The sequence below is a fragment of the Bos javanicus genome, chromosome 21 (genome assembly GCF_032452875.1).
Source record: "Bos javanicus breed banteng chromosome 21, ARS-OSU_banteng_1.0, whole genome shotgun sequence".
Taxonomy (NCBI): domain Eukaryota; kingdom Metazoa; phylum Chordata; class Mammalia; order Artiodactyla; family Bovidae; genus Bos; species Bos javanicus.
In genome coordinates this window covers 21,290,928-21,307,547 of record NC_083888.1, presented here as the reverse complement: position 1 = coordinate 21,307,547, position 16,620 = coordinate 21,290,928, and the positions used below count along the sequence as shown (strand labels likewise).

The following is a 16,620-nucleotide window of genomic DNA, read 5'->3' as shown; positions in this document are numbered from 1 at the left end:
GGCTCATTCCTCATTTGGCCCTCCAGCCTTCTGAGCCTTTTCCCCTTCAGCTCAGAGAACCTTAGGCAGCATGGAGCCACAATCCCCATGTTTTTCAACAGAAGATAGAAACTCAAGTCACTTTCATCTCTCGCTAGAGGTCTGTGACAGAGAAGCTTCAGGTTTGTGTTAATGGTGCTTTAATTTTTATTTCCTTACTGTCTGCATCTGTGGCTTAAAAATAGAGCTGTTAGGGTTTCTAGGACCAGGGCCGAGGTGGAAGCGGAGGTGACCTCTCATGGGCTTCCAGAGGCGGTCAGGCTCTCTGCTGACAGGCTTGTCAGTGGGGCTACTGCTGTTCTTCAGCTGGATGATGCCTGCTCAGCCGGCCTCCCTCTCAGGTACAGCGCTCTCCTCTGCCCACCACCCCCTCCGGTACTTACTCTTTTAGCAGGTATAGGCTACTCTGGGGAGCTGGTGAGGAGAGAGAAAGCCTGCCTTTCTGATAAGTTGGCCCCTTTTACTCTCCAAAAGGGATGAGTGGGATGTGGGTAGATCACTCCTACCTGTCTCCAGCCCCCCTCGCCCCTCCCTTCAGCTTTGGCCCACCACCCCCACCTGTGCCAGACCACCTGGGATGCTGACGGCCATCGCTACCCGGGTTTCTTCTGCCCTCGGCTCTCTGACACTCCGGAGGAAGCCTACTGCTGCCACACGCAGGCTGCAGGGGGCTTCTGCTGCACTCTGGCTGAATTTGAGGCCTTGAACCAGGTCAATCTGTCTGCCCTTCGGCCTCCTCCCATCTTCAGGTGAGAACGCCAACCCCAGAGCCCTGGAACGCTGACAGGGTGTTCCAGTATCTTGGACTCTGTTCCTAATTTCTGGGGTGGGAGGCTTGTAGTTTACAGATCTCAAACATAAAATCACCTAAATACATGATTACAAAACAATCTGTGAAGGAAAAGTTCAGGGGGCTGTGAGAATCGGTAACAGGGAGTCACTGTAGGCGTTGTGTGGTAGGTGGGGTTGGACGGGTGTCAATACTGAAAGGAGTATCTGGAGCAATCATGTATTATCAGTTCAGTCGCTCATTCGTGTCCGACTCTTTGCGACCGCATGGACTGCAGCACGCCAGGCGAGCTTGCTCAAACTCATGTCCATCGATGCCATCCAACCATTTCATCCTCTATTGTCCCCTTCTTATCCTGCCTTCAATCTTTCCCAGCATGAGGGTCTTTTCCAATGAGTCAGTTCTTCGCATCAGGTGGCCAAAGTATTGGGAGTTTCAGCTTCAGCATCAGTCCGTCCAGTGATCAGTCCGTCCAGTGAATATTCAGGACTGATTTCCTTCACGATTGACTGGTTGGATCTCCCTGCAGACGGGGTTTGATCAAACATGTATTATCGTCGGGGTTTTCAATCCTGAATCTGTCCGTGAATGACTTCAGGGTACCTGTGAGCTCCCTGAATTTGTATTTACACGTTCTGCACTTTTCTGGGTAGCTTTCTCCAGACTCTCGGGGGCTCTGTAACGCACATGAAGCGGCGAGAACGACTGGGGCCTGCATCCTGATACCCTCCTATCTCTCACAGGGGTCCGGGCCCGCTCCTAGCGCTGAGCCTTTACAGCCTGCTGCTCGTGGCCCTGATGACTGCAGACCTTGTGCATTTCTGCCGCGTTCGGGGCCGGGGCCGGGGCCAATGCCGAGACCTGAGCCCCAGCAGCGACCGGCGTCCCTCCAGGTCCTCCACCGCGCGCCCCCTGCAGGTCTCGGCGGGAACAGACTAAGCGCGCCCGGGGCTTCTTTGCGTCTGCGGACCGGGGCCGAGCACCGCCCCGCGCCTGGCGCGCCCTCTCCTTGGCCCCGCCCGTTCCCCGCCCCCGGCCTCTGACGCAAGACTGGGGCGGGGCAGCCGGCGGCGGATTCCCGAGCCTCCACCCACCCTACTCCAGAGACTGCGCCTGCGCGCGCCCGGGACGTCTGTGGCGCGATGACTGTGAGTGGTCCAGGGAACCCCGAGCCCCAGTCGGTCGGCCCCGGGGTGCGTACCCATTTACCCATCCCCCTGGGCTATCTCCACTTCTCACCTGCTCGGGCGATTGCCGGGCCGCCTCCTCCCTCTCAGCTTGGCCCTCCATGGGACTCGCCCACGACCCTCAGCGTCCTCTCCCAGTAGCTCCGCGACTCACCCTGAGCCCACCTGCGACGTTTCCACGCGTTCCCTCCACAGGCTAGCTCAGTGGAACAGCTGCGGAAGGATGGCAACGAGCTGTTCAAATGCGGGGACTACGAAGGTGCCTTGACGGCCTACACGCAAGCCCTGGGTCTGGGCGCAACGCCCCAGGACCAGGCCATTCTGCATCGGAACCGGGCGGCCTGCCACCTCAAGCTGGTGAGGGAGCCGGCTGCTCTTCCCCTCGCCTGCCCGGGCCTCTTTTGCCCACCCCGCCGGTGCTCGGGCCCCCACACTTGTCACATGGCCTTTGGGCCTTTAGGTGACTCGAGAACAACCCTGTTGCCCAGTTTTGCCCGAAAAAGGAGATGACCAGCAACTTAAGCCCTGTTCTTTCTGTTTCAGGAAGATTACGAGAAAGCAGAAACAGAGGCAACCAAAGGTAGGGGAATGAGGGCACTTGGGTGGAGCCGTGGGGCTTCTGGGGTGGGCAACCCTCACTTTTTCCTTTTCCTTTCACCCCTAAAACACATCTGCCTCCTTTTTTCTCTTCCACTTCCCTGGGCATCTCCTTTTCTGCAGCTACTCTGACCTTTTCTGAGGCTGAAATACTGAGCCCCACATCCGTACCCCCACCTTCCTCTAGCCCTCGAGATCTTTCCCTACTGCTCTTGCTGGAGATGGTGGCCTCTCGGGTGCTGACAGAGCTCCTGTTTGTGCTCAGCCATCGAAAAGGACGGCGGGGACATCAAAGCACTTTACCGAAGGAGCCAAGCCCTAGAGAAACTGGGCCGCCTCGACCAGGCCGTCCTTGATCTGCAGAGATGTGTGAGCCTGGAGCCCAAGAACAAAGTTTTCCAGGAGGCCCTGCGGAACATCGCGGGCCAGATTCAGGAGAAGGTATGTGAGTAACTGGGAGAGCGAGGCATTGACCAGTGGTAGAGGGGCACTGGAAAGTGGATCTGGAGCAAAGGTATAATCACATATCTCTGAAGAGGGGATACTGATGGCAAATGACCTTATAGAAGGATGCACAACCTTGTCAGTGGTTGCGAAAAAGCACATTGAAAGAACAGCAAGGTGCTATTCTTTTCAGTGATCTGTTTGGCAAACATTTTTTAACGTTAAAAAAAAAAAGTATGTTTATTTTTGGCTGCTTTGGGTTTTAGTTGCCGCACGCAGGATCTTTGATGCATTGTATGGGCTTCTCTCTATTGGTGCGTGGACTCCAGAGTGGGCGGGCTCAGTAGTTGTTCGTGGGCTTAATTGCCACTCTGCATGTGAGATCATAGTCCCCTGACTAGGGATCAAATCCATGTCCCCTGCATTGGAAGGCAGATTCTTAACCACTCGCCACTGGGGAAGCCCTGTGTGGCAGACATTTTAAAGTTCGTACACATTGCTAGAACGAGGGAGACAGACAGTTATAGGGTGAGATTGGGGGGATCGTGGGCTTTTTCATGACTGCTTCCAGCTCCTTTGGGAGTCCTTTAGTACATCTGTCAAATTTGAGCATATACTGTGATTCAGTATGTTTTCTTTTTGCTGTCTTCCCTAGAGAAGCCTCGTCCATGTATGCAAGCAGGTGTGTGTATGTTTGTTTCAGCCTCGTTCGTCGTAATGAAAAATTGGAACTTGCCAAAATGCCCAGCAATAGGGGAACGGCTAAACAGATTGAGTCACATCCTTATTACAGATACCTACATGTAGTTATTGAGAATAGGCAGGTGGTCATGCAAGGACGTGGAAAGCGGACAGTGTGATATCATCTATGTTAAAACAATCCCCCGTATGTGCACCCAAAATAGTACCATGTTTTTTTCCATGGGTACACTTGGGTATGTCATTACAAAGGAAAATCTTTTAAAAGAGAGACATCACAGTGATAACAGTGTGACTGCTAGGGAGAGGAACGGGCTTGCAGGGGCTTTTCAAAAGAGATTTTGCTTCACCTGTTCATTTTTTAAAATAAAGAGACGATGTTTGTATGATTCACATATTTAAAAATTGAGAAGAGAATCTAAAGAGCATCATTAACTATTTTCAAGTTGGAATTAGCCTGACAATTAGGTGTTAATATGCTGACCCAGTGGAAGCAAGTAATATGACGGCAGACACCTTATCAAAAGATTGAGACCTGGGGAAGCAAATTATTTTCCTCTCAGCGTCAGCTCTGTTTGATCTGCAGGGGCTGCCTGGAGCTCTGTGTTGAGAAGGATTAGGAAGCAGGTTGCCTGGGCCTAGGAGGGGACGGATCGGTGGTGTCTGCCATGGATGCAGGAGGGGCAGTGGGACACACGGGTTAGGCATGTGCGCTATCCACGCCCAGAACCCCGGGGAAGGAAAAGGCCTAGAATGAGGTTGGTCATCAGGTTATTTTAAAAATCCATCAAAAAGAGAATCCTTGACCTAAACAGAGTATCAGCAACTTCATCATGACTTGCTGGCTCCCTTGCAGGAGGTATAAATGCCGATTCAGTGCCATGGGCTGTGCACCCGGACTGCCACACAATGCATGGCCCCCTGGGAGTGGGTTTTCTTGTGGCTAACAGGACGCCACCCTTCTGAATGGCACTGCCTTCAGCATCGGCACCACTCCCTGCTGCCCAAGGAGGAAACAGCTCAGAGAAGGAAATAGCCCAGGGAAGTTTGGGAGAGGCTGCCAGGCGAGTCTCTTCCTGCCCAAGGTAGCTGGGTGCGAGACCTGGGCCCAGACATCCATGCTGTGCCCTCTGGAGTCAGGAGCCAGGCCTGGGGAGGAGCTGGAGAGAACAAAGAGGAAATGAGTTGTCTGGGCCCAAGAGGCATTTGCTCCCATGCTTTGCTGGTTTGTCGTAGGTGAGATACATGTCCTCAACGGATGCCAAAGTGGAGCAGATGTTTCAGATACTATTGGATCCACAAGAAAAGGGCACCGAGAAAAAGCAAAAGGTAGAGATCTGGGCGAGTGGGGCGGAACTCCCCTAGTGCTGCCCAGCCTTCCCTGTGTGTGTGTGATGGCCAGGAGCCCCTGCTGGCCTGGTCTGCTGGCACGTCACTCCTTAGGTGGTGCCGCTGGGCTCCCAGAGCCTGAGTGGGTGCGCAGAGGGCCTGGGGCCTCAGTGTGGGCCACGGAGAGGGAGCCGGTGTCCCTGGGGCACCTACTGGTGCTCAGGTCTCATACCAAGAGCCAGGTGCACAGAGGCGTCTGAGTCACAGACTCTGCCTTTCAGGCTTTGCCAGGGACTTAAGACTCCATTTATGCTAACCATCAACTCCCAGAGCGAGCTCTTCCCTCTGCCTCCAGAGGGGGAAGCTGATGTTCAGAGTGGTGAAGTTCATGGCCAAGGCCCCCGAGCTCAGGGGCAGCAGTGAGGTTCAGGTGGTCTTTTCTCTCCATGCCGTGTTCCTGTCATGATGTGCTTCCTTTGACGCAGGCATCTCAGAACCTCGTGGTGCTGGCCCGGGAGGATGCTGGAGCCGAGAAGATCTTCCGGAGCAACGGGGTTCAGCTCTTGCAGCGCCTGCTGGACACGGGAGAGCCCGATCTGATGCTGGCAGCCCTGCGTACCCTAGTCGGCATTTGCTCTGAGCACCAGTCACGGGTAGGTGTGGCGGAGGGTCTAGCTACTGTCTCTGACAGTCTGTCTGTCCGTCCACTCACGTGGGCTCTTAGTTCCCTGACCAGGGATTGAAGCTGTGCCCCCTGCATTGGAACCACAGAGTCTTAACCACTGGACCCCCAGGGAAGTCCCATAGCTCTCAACTTACAAGGCAAAGTATAAGGAGACACATAACAAGAGAGACAACATTAAAATGACAAAAAGACCAACATGATTTGGGACAAAGTGAGGCCAAGAAAGAGTGTAAGCAGCCCGGGGACACCCTGAGCACGTGTATCAGAAGGCTCACAAGTGTCGCCCTCGGCTCTTCTCAGAGGTGCCTGGTCACTGATGCCCTCCTTGTCCGTGTGGTAAAAGCACCCTGCTTGCAAAGAACAGGGCACCTGTCCTTCCCTCGCCACCAGGCTGGCATTTTGCTTGGACAGGGGTCCTCACAGTGTGTGACGTGGTGGGTCATGTGACCCACAGCGTCTTCACCATTGAGTCAGTGACCGGATATGCAGGGCAGGACCCTGAGATGGTTCTTCGTGGAGACTGTGGGTGTCCCACACACATGGTTCAGCCAGCACAGCCCTGTCCCAGGCTGGTGTCAGCAAGTCCCTGCTCTGGCTCTTGCCTGCACCAGCTGGACTCGGGGAACAAGGACTTGACCCTCAGTAGATTTTAGAGGAGCCCACAGTTCCTAGATCAGGGGTGGAAATGTGAAACATTCTGTGAAAACTAGTCAGGCCAAGATCGGGCTCTGTTTCTGGGTCTCCCAGAACTAAAACTGGTAAAAGCACGTGAATTCTGCCCACCTCCTGCAGCCTTCCTGGGATCCCTTTGGGATCTTAGTTTCCCGATCAGGGATTGAACCAATACCCCTTGCAGTGGATACTTGGAGTCTCAACCACTGGACCGCCAGGGAGGTCCCTGGAGTGTTTTCTTTAGGAAGCCCTCCCAACAAGAGAATCCGGGTGTCACCCAGGTCTCACCCTCAGGCAGACCCACTGTGCCTTCTCGGGGAGCTGCTCTTTCCACTCACGTTTTCTCCCCTCTGACCACCCTCTGCGACCCCCAGTTAGGAATCACTGAAGCTGCCCTTTGCCAACTGGAAGCTCTGTCCACCTCTCTCCCCCACCAGACAGTGGCCACCCTGAGCGTGCTGGGAACCCGGCGGGTGGTCTCCATGCTGGGCGTGGAAAACCAGGCCGTGTCCCTGGCTGCCTGCCACCTGCTGCAGGTTATGTTCGATGCCCTCAAGGAAGGTGTCAAGAAGGGCTTCCGCGGCAAAGAAGGCGCCATCATCGTGGGTGAGTTGGTGGAAGCCAGTCTGTGTCCTGTGGGTATTGATGTCTTTGGGGGGAGCAGCCAAGCTGGCTGCACCTGCAGTTTGTTCGGGAGAAAGGCTTGTTGACGGTATCTCACTCTAGGTTCTAAGGACCTGGGGCACCTCTGGGGTAGGCTAGAAACCAGCACCCAGCTGCAGGTCCCCTCACCCTACCAGGGAAGTTTAGAGTCAGACGGGGCTGGGCCACTGCAGAGCCAGTGAATGTCTTCCTGTTGCCAGATCCCGCCCGGGAGCTGAAGGTCCTCATCAGTAACCTCCTGGAGCTCCTGACGGAGGTGGGGGTCTCGGGCCAAGGCCGAGACAATGCCCTGACCCTCCTGATTAAAGTGGTGCCCCGGAAGTCTCCCAAGGACCCCAACAACAGCCTTACCCTCTGGGTTATCGACCAAGGTAGGTGACAGAGTTTGAAAAAGAGAAAGGTACTTCCCTGGCAGTCCCATGGTTAGGACTCTGCGCTTTTACTGCCGAGGGCCTGGGTTTAATCCGTGGTTGGGCAACAATGATCCCATGTGGATCCCACGTGGCACAGCATATACATAAGTAAATAAATAGAAATACAGATAGATAGGGCTTCCCTGGTGGCTCAGATGGTAAAGAATCCTCTTGCCGATGCAGGAGACATGGTTCAGTCTCTGGCTTGGGAAGATCCCCTGGAGAAGGGAATGGCAACCCACTCCAGTATTCTTGCCTGGAGAATCTCATGCACAGAGGAGCCTAGTGGGCTACAGTCCTTAGTCCTTAAGAGTTGGACACGACTGAGCAACTCACAGTTATTGGCCATATGCTTATAGGTAGGTAAATAAATAGACCAAGCATATGTGTGGCATGCTGCTCGGATGGCTGGGCCTGCGCGACCCCAGGAGCGACTGCACCCAGCACGTGCGTCTGCGCCGAAGCCACATGTGCCCCATGCTGGACGCTTCAGCCGTGTGCGTGTGCACCCGCCCACACGTCGAGCAGGCCCGTGAGCAGGTTAACAGGGAGGCTGGGCCAGCTTTCTGTGTCAAGTTCTTTTCATTGCGTGTGTGTTACTTCTGTACATGGGGGGGAAATTCTTACAGTTTAATATAGAAGTTCACACTTCTCCTTTCCCTAAAGAAGTATAAGGAAAGGTTGGCAGAGTCCCAGTGTGAGCACGCCTGTTGGGTGCTCATCTTTTCTTGTTATCCCAATGATCCTATGAGGCATGAGGTTATTTTCCCTGCAGTTTTGCAGCTGTGAGGAACCTCCCAGCTCCAGAGCATCCAGCTCCACAGGCAGGGCCAGCCCACAGGCCTTAAGTTCTGAGGTCCTCTGCTGACCCCAGACCTGCCCTCCCGCAGACAGCGGGTCCGCCAGCCCGATTCTGTGAGCCTGCCTGTACCCTGTGAGCTCGTGCGAGCCGAGACCTCTTCCCTTTGCCCATTGGGGTTGGAACTCGTGTTCTGCTGTCTGAATAGGGTGTCTTTTCAGGTCTGAAGAAGATCCTGGAGGTGGGGGGCTCTGTGCAGGACCCTCCTGGGGAGCTCACAGTGACGGCAAACAGCCGCATGAGTGCCTCCATTCTGCTCAGCAAGCTCTTCGATGACCTGAAGTGTGATGCCGAGAGGGAGAATTTCCACCGACTCTGTGAAAACTACATCAAGTAAGGGAGCCCTCCTGTAGCCAGGGCTCCCTCGAGAGCGCTGACTCTTTGGGGAGAAACAGCAGTGAAAGGTTTCCCATCAGAGAAACGGCCTTGGGGAGGACTTGTGAGAGTCAGAGCGGTCCCAAGGGTCACTTGTTGTTTCAGAGTCCCTCTGCAGGGACGTTCTTTCTTATTTATTTATACACTGCTTAGCGTATCAGATGGAGAAGGCAATGGCACCCAAGTCCAGTACTCTTGCCTGGAAAATCCCATGGATGGAGGACCCTGGTAGGCTGCAGTCCATGGGGTCACTAAGAGTTGGACACGACTGAACAACTTCATTTTCACTTTTCACTTTCATGCATTGGAGAAGGAAATGGCAACCCACTCCAGTGTTCTTGCCTGGAGAATCCCAGGGACGGGGAGCCTGGTGGGCTGCTGTCTATGGGGTCACACAGAGTCGGACACGACTGAAGCAAGTTAGCAGCAGTAGCAGTAGCGTATCAGATCCATTCACCGACCAGGGCTCAAACCCATTCCCCTTGCTTTGGAAGCACAGTCTTAATTACTGGACCGCCAGAGAAGTCCCCAAGGATATTCTTTCTTATGTCAGTTCTCCTCCAGTGCAGCTGGCTCATTGCTAAAGAATCTGCCGGCCAGTGCAAGAGATGAAAGAGACACAGGTTCAATCCCTGGGTCAGGCAGATCTCCTGGAATAGGGAATGGCAGCCCACTCCAGTATTCTTGTCTGGAGAATCCCATGCACAGAGGAGCCTGGCGGGCTAGGTCCATGGGGTCACAGAGAGTTGGACACGACTGAACACACACAAGCTCCCAAGCTGTCTAGGGCAGCTGGTGTCCTCTAGCACGTGGCGTGCACCGAGCACACGCTGTGTGTCCATCCTGACACACCGGTGCTGCTTCACAGTCCTCACCCTTAAGGGCTGACAGCTAGGAGCAGACTGATGGTGACAAGTTATGGAGTGAGTAGCCCAAGTTCGGACCTCAGTGACCACAGGGAAGGAGACAGGGTGGCGTGGGTGATAGCCACCTGCATTAGATGGCAGGTCATTGGGGGTGGGGATGGGGCTCAAATGAAAGCCTGGATGAAGAACCCCGGTGGCTGCCGTCCAGAGGGGTGGTGTCCTGGTCTTCCCGCTGGCAGCTTTTCTTGCTGTTGTTGCCCACATCCTGCAGATGCCTGGCCAGTGGAGGAGGCGGAGGGAAGGGCAGTCTCTTTGTGCTGGCTGTGATGCAACAGCTGCCGCCCTGTGCCCTGCAGGAGCTGGTTTGAGGGCCACGGGCTGGCCGGGAAGCTGCGGGCCATCCAGACAGTGTCCTGCCTCCTGCAGGGCCCATGTGACGCCGGCAACCGGGCCCTGGAGCTGAATGGCGTCATGGAGAGTGTGATCGCCCTGTGCGCCTCGGAGCAGGAGGAGGAGCAGCTGGTGGCCGTGGAGACCCTGATCCACGCAGCCGGCAAGGCCAAGCGGGCCTCATTCATCACAGCCAACGGCGTCTCACTGCTGAAAGATCTGTACAAGCGCAGCGAGAAGGACAGCATCCGCATCCGGGCACTGGTGGTGAGACGGGCAGGCCTGGGCTGAGCCAGCAGGCAGCCAGGCAGGGGGCCCTGGCTGGCCCGTGTCTCACAGTACAGCCTCAGCACATGCTTGGTGAAAATGGGGGATGTGCAGGGCCTTGTCAAAGGGCCTCCCTGATCACTCACAACAGTAAAAAAATCTGCCTGCAATGTGGGAGATCTGGGTTCCACCCCTGGGTTGAGAAAGTCCCATGGAGAAGGGAATGGCAACCCACTCCAGTATTCTTGCTTGGAGAATCCCATGGACAGAGGAGCCTGGTGGGCTACAGTCCATGGAGTTGCAGAGTTGGACACAACTGAGCAATTTTCACTTTCAGGGCCTTGTCAAGGCCAGAGCAGGGCCCTGGCTTCTCCTGGGGAGGAGGAGGAGGTGAGGCTTGGACAGAGAGGACCTCTAAGAATGCAGGGCAGCCCGGGCTGCCCACTGTGGGCGGTGGGAGCGGCTCTAGGAGGAGTTTGGAGGACACTCTAGGCCAGGCAGGTCCGGGGTCTGTGTGAACAGGCTGGGCTGCCAGGCAGCCCCCAGAGCTGGTGGTCTAGGGAACACCTGACCCCTGTGTGCCTGTTGCAGCCCTGCCCCTGGAGGAAGCCGGTCCTCCTCTTTGGGGCACCTTGTCCTGGGTTTCTCCCTCCCATGGGGGTCCTGGCCTTGGCTGAGGCACCTGTCTTCTCCCCACACGTATCTTAGCTCTGCCCGTCAAGAGCTTCCTTGGTGTGAGGTGGGAAGGAATAGAGCAAGTCCCGTGCACATCGGCGGGGGTGGGGCCCGGGCCAGCATGTGGTCAGCATGTCAGTCTCTCCCAGATGCTCTCACGTGGCCACCCTAGCAGCTGGTTCTGTGGGCTTCCCAGGTGGCACTAGTGGTGAAGAATCCGCCTGCCAGTGCAGGAGACCTAAGATACGTGGGTTCAGTCCCTGGGCTGGGAGGATCCCCTGGAGGAGGGCGTGGCAACCAACTCCAATATTCTTGCTTGGAGAGTCCCATGGACAGAGGAGCCTGGCAGGTTGCAGTCCATAGGGTCGCAGAGGGTCAGACACGACTGAAGCGACAGCACAGCACAGTCCAGCTGGTAGCCTGGTGGGGGTGTGCCTGGCCTCCAGGGAGCCTGGCAGAGCGCTGGGGGGAGCCCTGCCCTGCCTCCGTCCCTTGGCCAACAGCTGGTTCTCAACCTCTCTTGCAGGGGCTCTGTAAGCTCGGCTCGGCCGGAGGGACTGACTTTAGCATGAAGCAGTTTGCCGAAGGTTCCACTCTCAAGCTGGCCAAGCAGTGTCGAAAGTGAGTGATTTAGCATGGCCGTGACTCCGTGCCTCCTGGCCAGATCTCAAGAGAAGAGGGGAATCCTCACTGCCCTGTCCTCCCCAGGCAGACCCTCCATGTGAACTGCTTCCATATGTGGTGGGGATGCCCCAACCACTGGCTTTTCCTCCCTGGGTCCTGGGGTGCCCCTCCTACCCCCCTGCCCGTTCTGGTAGTCATCAGTGCCCTGCACGCCCCCAGGTGGCTGTGCAATGACCAGATGGACGTGGGCACGCGGCGCTGGGCAGTGGAGGGCCTGGCCTACCTCACCTTCGATGCTGATGTGAAGGAAGAGTTTGTGGAGGATGCAGCTGCTCTGAAGGCTCTGTTCCAGCTCAGCAAGGTAGCCCCTGGGTTCCTGCAGTCGTCCAGGGATGCTGACTAGGATTAGAGCCCAAAGGGCTTTCTTGGCAGGTGTGGCCAGCGGCGTTTGTGACAGGGGGCTGGTAGCCCGAGTGACTGCCCTGTGTGGCCTGGGTCTTCTGACCTGCACCAGTGGTTCAGCAAGGGTGCTCTCTTAGGAGGAGTCGGGGAGGTCAAGTGCATGAGCTCCCAAAGTCAGGGCCACCCTGGGGCTGGGGAGGTGCCCGGATTCATCCTGGTGCCCAGGGGGCCCAGCTGAGGGTAGAACTGGGAGCCTGGGCAGCGCTGACCCCGGTCCTGCTCTGCCCCTGGGCTGGCCGCTGACGGCCCGTCTGCCCCCCGCCCCCCCGGCAGTCCGAGGAGAGGTCGGTGCTCTTCGCGGTGGCCTCGGCGCTGGTGAATTGCACCAACAGCTATGACTACGAGGAGCCGGACCCCAAGATGGTGGAGCTGGCCAAGTATGCCAAGCAGCACGTGCCCGAGCAGCACCCCAAGGTGAGGGGGCCCCAGCGTCATGGGGGCCCGTTGACCTGAGGCATCCACAGCAGATGCACTTCTGTTTAAGCGGGTTTCTTTCTCTTTTAATCTTTTTTTAACTTAATTTATGTATTTATGTTTGTCAGCACTGGGTCTTTGTCGCTGCCCGGGCTTTTCTCTAGCTGCGGTGAGCAGGGGCTACTCTCGAGTTGCCGTGTGTAGGCTTCTCGCTGCGGTGGCTTCTCTTATTGCAGAGCACCGGCTCCAGAGCTCAGGCTCGGTAGTTGCGGCGCACGGGCTTAGTTTCCTGCAGCATGTGGGATCTTCCCAGACCAGGGATTGAACCTGTGTCCCTTGCATCGGCAGGTGGCTTCTTAACCACCAGACCGCCAGGGAAGTCCTCTTTCCCTTTGTTGTCATGCCCATCAACATGTGTCGTGAGAAGGGTTCCCCTTTCCCCTGCCTGATCGGCTGAGGTCCCTCTGATCAGCTGCCTCCTTCCCCAGGACAAGCCGAGTTTCGTGCGGGCTCGGGTGAAGAAGCTGCTGGCGGCCGGCGTGGTGTCGGCCATGACGTGCATGGTGAAGACCGAGAGCCCTGTGCTGACCAGTTCCTGCAGGGAGCTGCTCTCCAGGTGAGCCTGCCCCCTGCCCGTCAGCCTCCCCGCTGCTGATGAAACTACAGAGGGAGCCTTCGCTGGTGCAGTGGGCTCCTGGAGCCAGAGGGGCCACCCACCTGGCAGTCCGCCTTTGCTGCTCCCGGGAGTGGAAGGTCTGCCCGCCAGAGCCGCGGCCCGCCCGCCCAGCCCGGCACTCTCCCCGCAGGGTCTTCCTGGCTTTGGTGGAAGAGGTCGAGGACCGTGGCACTGTGGTTGCTCAGGGAGGGGGCAAGGTAAGCTGGCTCAGACTCCTTCAGGATGGGCCGTAAAACATGACTCAGTGGCTGCCACAGCAGAGCTCGGTGTTGGATGGGGACAGAGAAGTGTCATTAGCAGCCAGCAGGAATGTCTTCCTGACGCGTGAGTGATGCTGAAGGGCCCTGGACTTTGTGCCTACAAGGCTCTGAGGGCTCCTGTGTCATTGACCTTCATGGCCCCGTGCCTGGCACAGTCCATGTCTAGCCCTTAATAAGCGTTTCCAGAAGCGTCTGGGTAGCTTGCTGGGAGGCCTAGGAAGTGAGAGGGTGTGTGTGGGCGTGTGGTCAAGCCCCAGGAGAGAGACGGGAGAGGCGAGGGCTGCACAGTCAGGGCCTCGGGCCTCACGGTCCTGGCTGCACCCTGGGTGCTGATGGGCCCGTCCCACAGGCTCTGCTCCCACTGGCTCTGGAAGGCACCGACGTGGGGCAGACGAAAGCAGCCCAGGCTCTCGCCAAGCTCACCATCACCTCCAACCCAGAGATGACCTTTCCGGGCGAGCGGGTGCGTGTCTTCCTGCCCCAGCCCCGGCCTGTCCTCCAGCCCCTCAGTGGGCCCTCCTGGCCTTTGAGTCGGGCTGTGGCTCCTCCGCGGGGCCTTGGGGGGGGTGTGGGCGACCTCTCGGGGACTGGACTCCCATTTGCAGGGCCGGTGGGGTCGGGAGAGCTGGGGCAGGTAGCCCTGATGCATGGGTGCATATGCAGATCTACGAGGTGGTCCGGCCCCTCGTCTCCCTGTTGCACCTCAACTGCTCCGGCCTGCAGAACTTCGAGGCGCTCATGGCTCTAACGAACCTGGCGGGGATCAGCGAGAGGCTCCGGTGAGGTCCACGGGGATGCGGGACCTGGGCAGGGCACCGTGGTTTAGACCATTTACAGTTTTTTTTTTGTTATTGTTATTCATTTACTTACTTTGTTTTTGGCTGTACTGGGCGTAGTTGCTGCACACTGGCTTTCTGTAGTTGCGGTCAGTGGGGCCACTCCTCATTGCGGTGCACAGGCCTCTCTTTGTGTTAGCTTCTCTTGTAGCAGAGCACAGGCCCTAGGGGCCCTGGCACAGGCTTCAGTAGTTGTGGCACGTGGGCTTATAGTTGCTTCTCGGCACATGGGATCTTCCCGGACCAGGGATCGAACCCATGTCCCCAGCATGGCAGGCAGATTCTTATCCACTGGACCACCAGGGAAGTCCAGCACTTTAGTTTGGAGAGTACTCCTCAGCTACTTATTTTCCAGACAGGCCGAGAGGCATGACTTGTACAGTGTTCTGCGAGAGGGCAAGGACCTAGGCCGTAAGAGTGCAGGCCCTGGCGTCAGACCAGCTGGGTTCAAATCTTGGCTTTACTGGTTGTTAGTGTGTAACCTCTCAAGTAACTTAATCCCCCTGTGCCTTAGTTTCCCCCTCTGTGAAATGGAATGGTTATATACCTATCTCATGGAGTAGCAGTGGGGAGGATTAAATGAGAAAATACAGGTAAAAGCATTGACTACCTAGATGCCTGACTCCCAGCAGTGTGTCCAAGCAATACGTATTAGCCACGTCACTAATGGTGAGACTATTCAGTCTCAGTCTCCTCTTCTGCAAAGTAGTGGTGATAATCACACGAGCACCTTTACCATAGGACTGTGGTGAGGATTTCTTTTTAAATATTTATTATTTGGCTGCGCCAGGTCGTAGTTGCAGCATGCAGGATCTTAAGTTGTGGCATAGGAGATCTAGTTCCCTGACCAGGGATGGAGCCTGGACCTCCTGCATTGGGAGCATGGAGTCTTAGCCACTGGACTGCCAGGGAAGTCCCTGCGGTGAGGATTAAGTAAGATCGTCCAAGTGCTGGGTCAGGGTGAGTGCTCAAACATTAGATGTTAGCATCGCCATCATCACCCCCAGGTCTCCTAACTCCTAGTTGAGAGCATTTTTCCAAGGTCCCGCGTGCTGTCTCCTCAGCCAGGTTAGAAGACTGGAAACCACTGCCCGGTGGCTTCAAACCTGCGCAGGGCGGTCTCTGCATATTGCCCAGGGAGATCCTTGGCCCAAGTCTTGTTGTATGGGGAAGCGGGGCTGGGAGTGACGGATGCAAACGCTCTGGTGATGCCGACGCTTCCGCCCTTGGCCCCGCAGGCAGAAGATCCTGAAGGAGAAGGCCGTGCCCATGATCGAGGGCTACATGTTTGAGGAGCACGAGATGCTCCGCCGGGCGGCCACGGAGTGCATGTGTAACTTGGCCATGAGCAAGGAGGTGAGGGCTGGTCCAGGCGGTCACACCAGGCAGGCATGCAGGAGTACCTGGCCCGGCTGGGCTCTGCCCCATCTGACTTGGTCCCTCCCCGCTTCTGGCCACAGGTGCAGGACCTCTTTGAAGCCACGGGAAACGACCGGCTGAAGCTGCTGGTGCTGTACAGCGGTGAGGACGACGAGCTGCTGCGGCGGGCAGCCGCCGGGGGCCTGGCTATGCTCACCTCCATGCGGCCCTCGCTCTGCAGCCGCATCCCCCAAGTGGTCAGTGCCTCTTCTTGGTGGAGCCGGGGGAGGTGGGCCAGGAACCCCCAGCCTGCTGGTGGTCGGTTGGTGAAAGGCAGCCCCAGGGTGTGTGGGTAGTGTTCGCTGCCGGGGTTCCCTACTGCTCCGTGGTCACACTGCCCTGTTTCTGGCAGACCACACACTGGCTGGAGATCCTGCAGGCTCTGCTTCTGAGCCCCAGCCAGGAGTTGCAGCACCGGGGTGCTGTGGTGGTGCTGAACATGGTGGAGGCCTCGAGGGAGATCGCCAGCACCCTGATGGAGAGCGAGGTGCTGGAGATCCTGTCGGTGCTAGCCAAGGACGAGGAGACCCCGGTCACCAGGGCGGCCACAGCTTGTCTGGGGAAAGCTGTGGAATATGGGCTTATCAAACCGAGCCAGGACGGAAAATGAGGGCCTGCCTCAAGCACACGCTACCCACTGCAGCACAAGGAGCAAGGACAGACTGGCTGTGGGGCTGGGACGCAAACGCCTGGCCTCTCCTCCCCGGCTGCCCTTTGATGTCCTCTGTTCTGAGTCAGGGAGCATGTTCACAGCCCTGCGCTCCCAGCACAGCCTCCGGGCGCACGCAGCAGGACACTTTTTCCTGCACTACTAAGACAGCTGGGAATGGGGACGGCTTGTCCTAATTCACCCTGTGGGTTCCTGGCATTGGGAAGGACACAGCAAGCAGCCTCACCAGCTACAAGCATCACCTGAACCTGCTAGCAGGACCACTTCTGATCCTCTAATAAAAGCTTGTGGAGGGATTTCATTGTTGTC

General features: G+C 56.9%; 1 protein-coding gene across 2 annotated transcripts; it reads left to right on the top strand.

Annotated features, from left to right (window-relative positions):
* Nucleotides 1-1,869: 1,869 nt before the first annotated feature.
* Nucleotides 1,870-16,612, top strand: UNC45A (unc-45 myosin chaperone A). Of its 2 annotated transcripts, none has more exons than XM_061394471.1 (20): nt 1,870-1,977; nt 2,212-2,373; nt 2,560-2,596; nt 2,879-3,054; nt 4,993-5,085; nt 5,571-5,738; nt 6,880-7,048; nt 7,306-7,476; nt 8,539-8,710; nt 9,975-10,275; nt 11,477-11,571; nt 11,794-11,935; nt 12,310-12,450; nt 12,939-13,066; nt 13,257-13,323; nt 13,736-13,849; nt 14,050-14,165; nt 15,461-15,578; nt 15,683-15,838; nt 15,994-16,612. In XM_061394471.1, the coding sequence occupies exons 1-20, from the start codon at nt 1,972-1,974 to the stop codon at nt 16,249-16,251; spliced, it is 2,790 nt and encodes a 929-aa protein (XP_061250455.1). In that variant the 5' UTR covers nt 1,870-1,971; the 3' UTR covers nt 16,252-16,612. The 2 variants fall into 2 exon arrangements, with proteins under 2 accessions (XP_061250455.1, XP_061250454.1); XM_061394470.1 differs by having other exon boundaries at nt 1,916-2,022.
* Nucleotides 16,613-16,620: the final 8 nt, after the last annotated feature.

Excerpts from the sequence above, each read along its gene's own strand:
- UNC45A (XM_061394470.1), top strand. The coding sequence starts at position 1,972 with ATGACTGTGAGTGGTCCAGGGAACCCCGAGCCCCAGTCGGTCGGCCCC. Across the intron at positions 2,023-2,211 it reads CCCAGTCGGTCGGCCCCGGG|GCTAGCTCAGTGGAACAGCT; the intron begins GTGCGTACCCAT and ends TTCCCTCCACAG. Across the intron at positions 3,055-4,992 it reads CGGGCCAGATTCAGGAGAAG|GTGAGATACATGTCCTCAAC; the intron begins GTATGTGAGTAA and ends GGTTTGTCGTAG.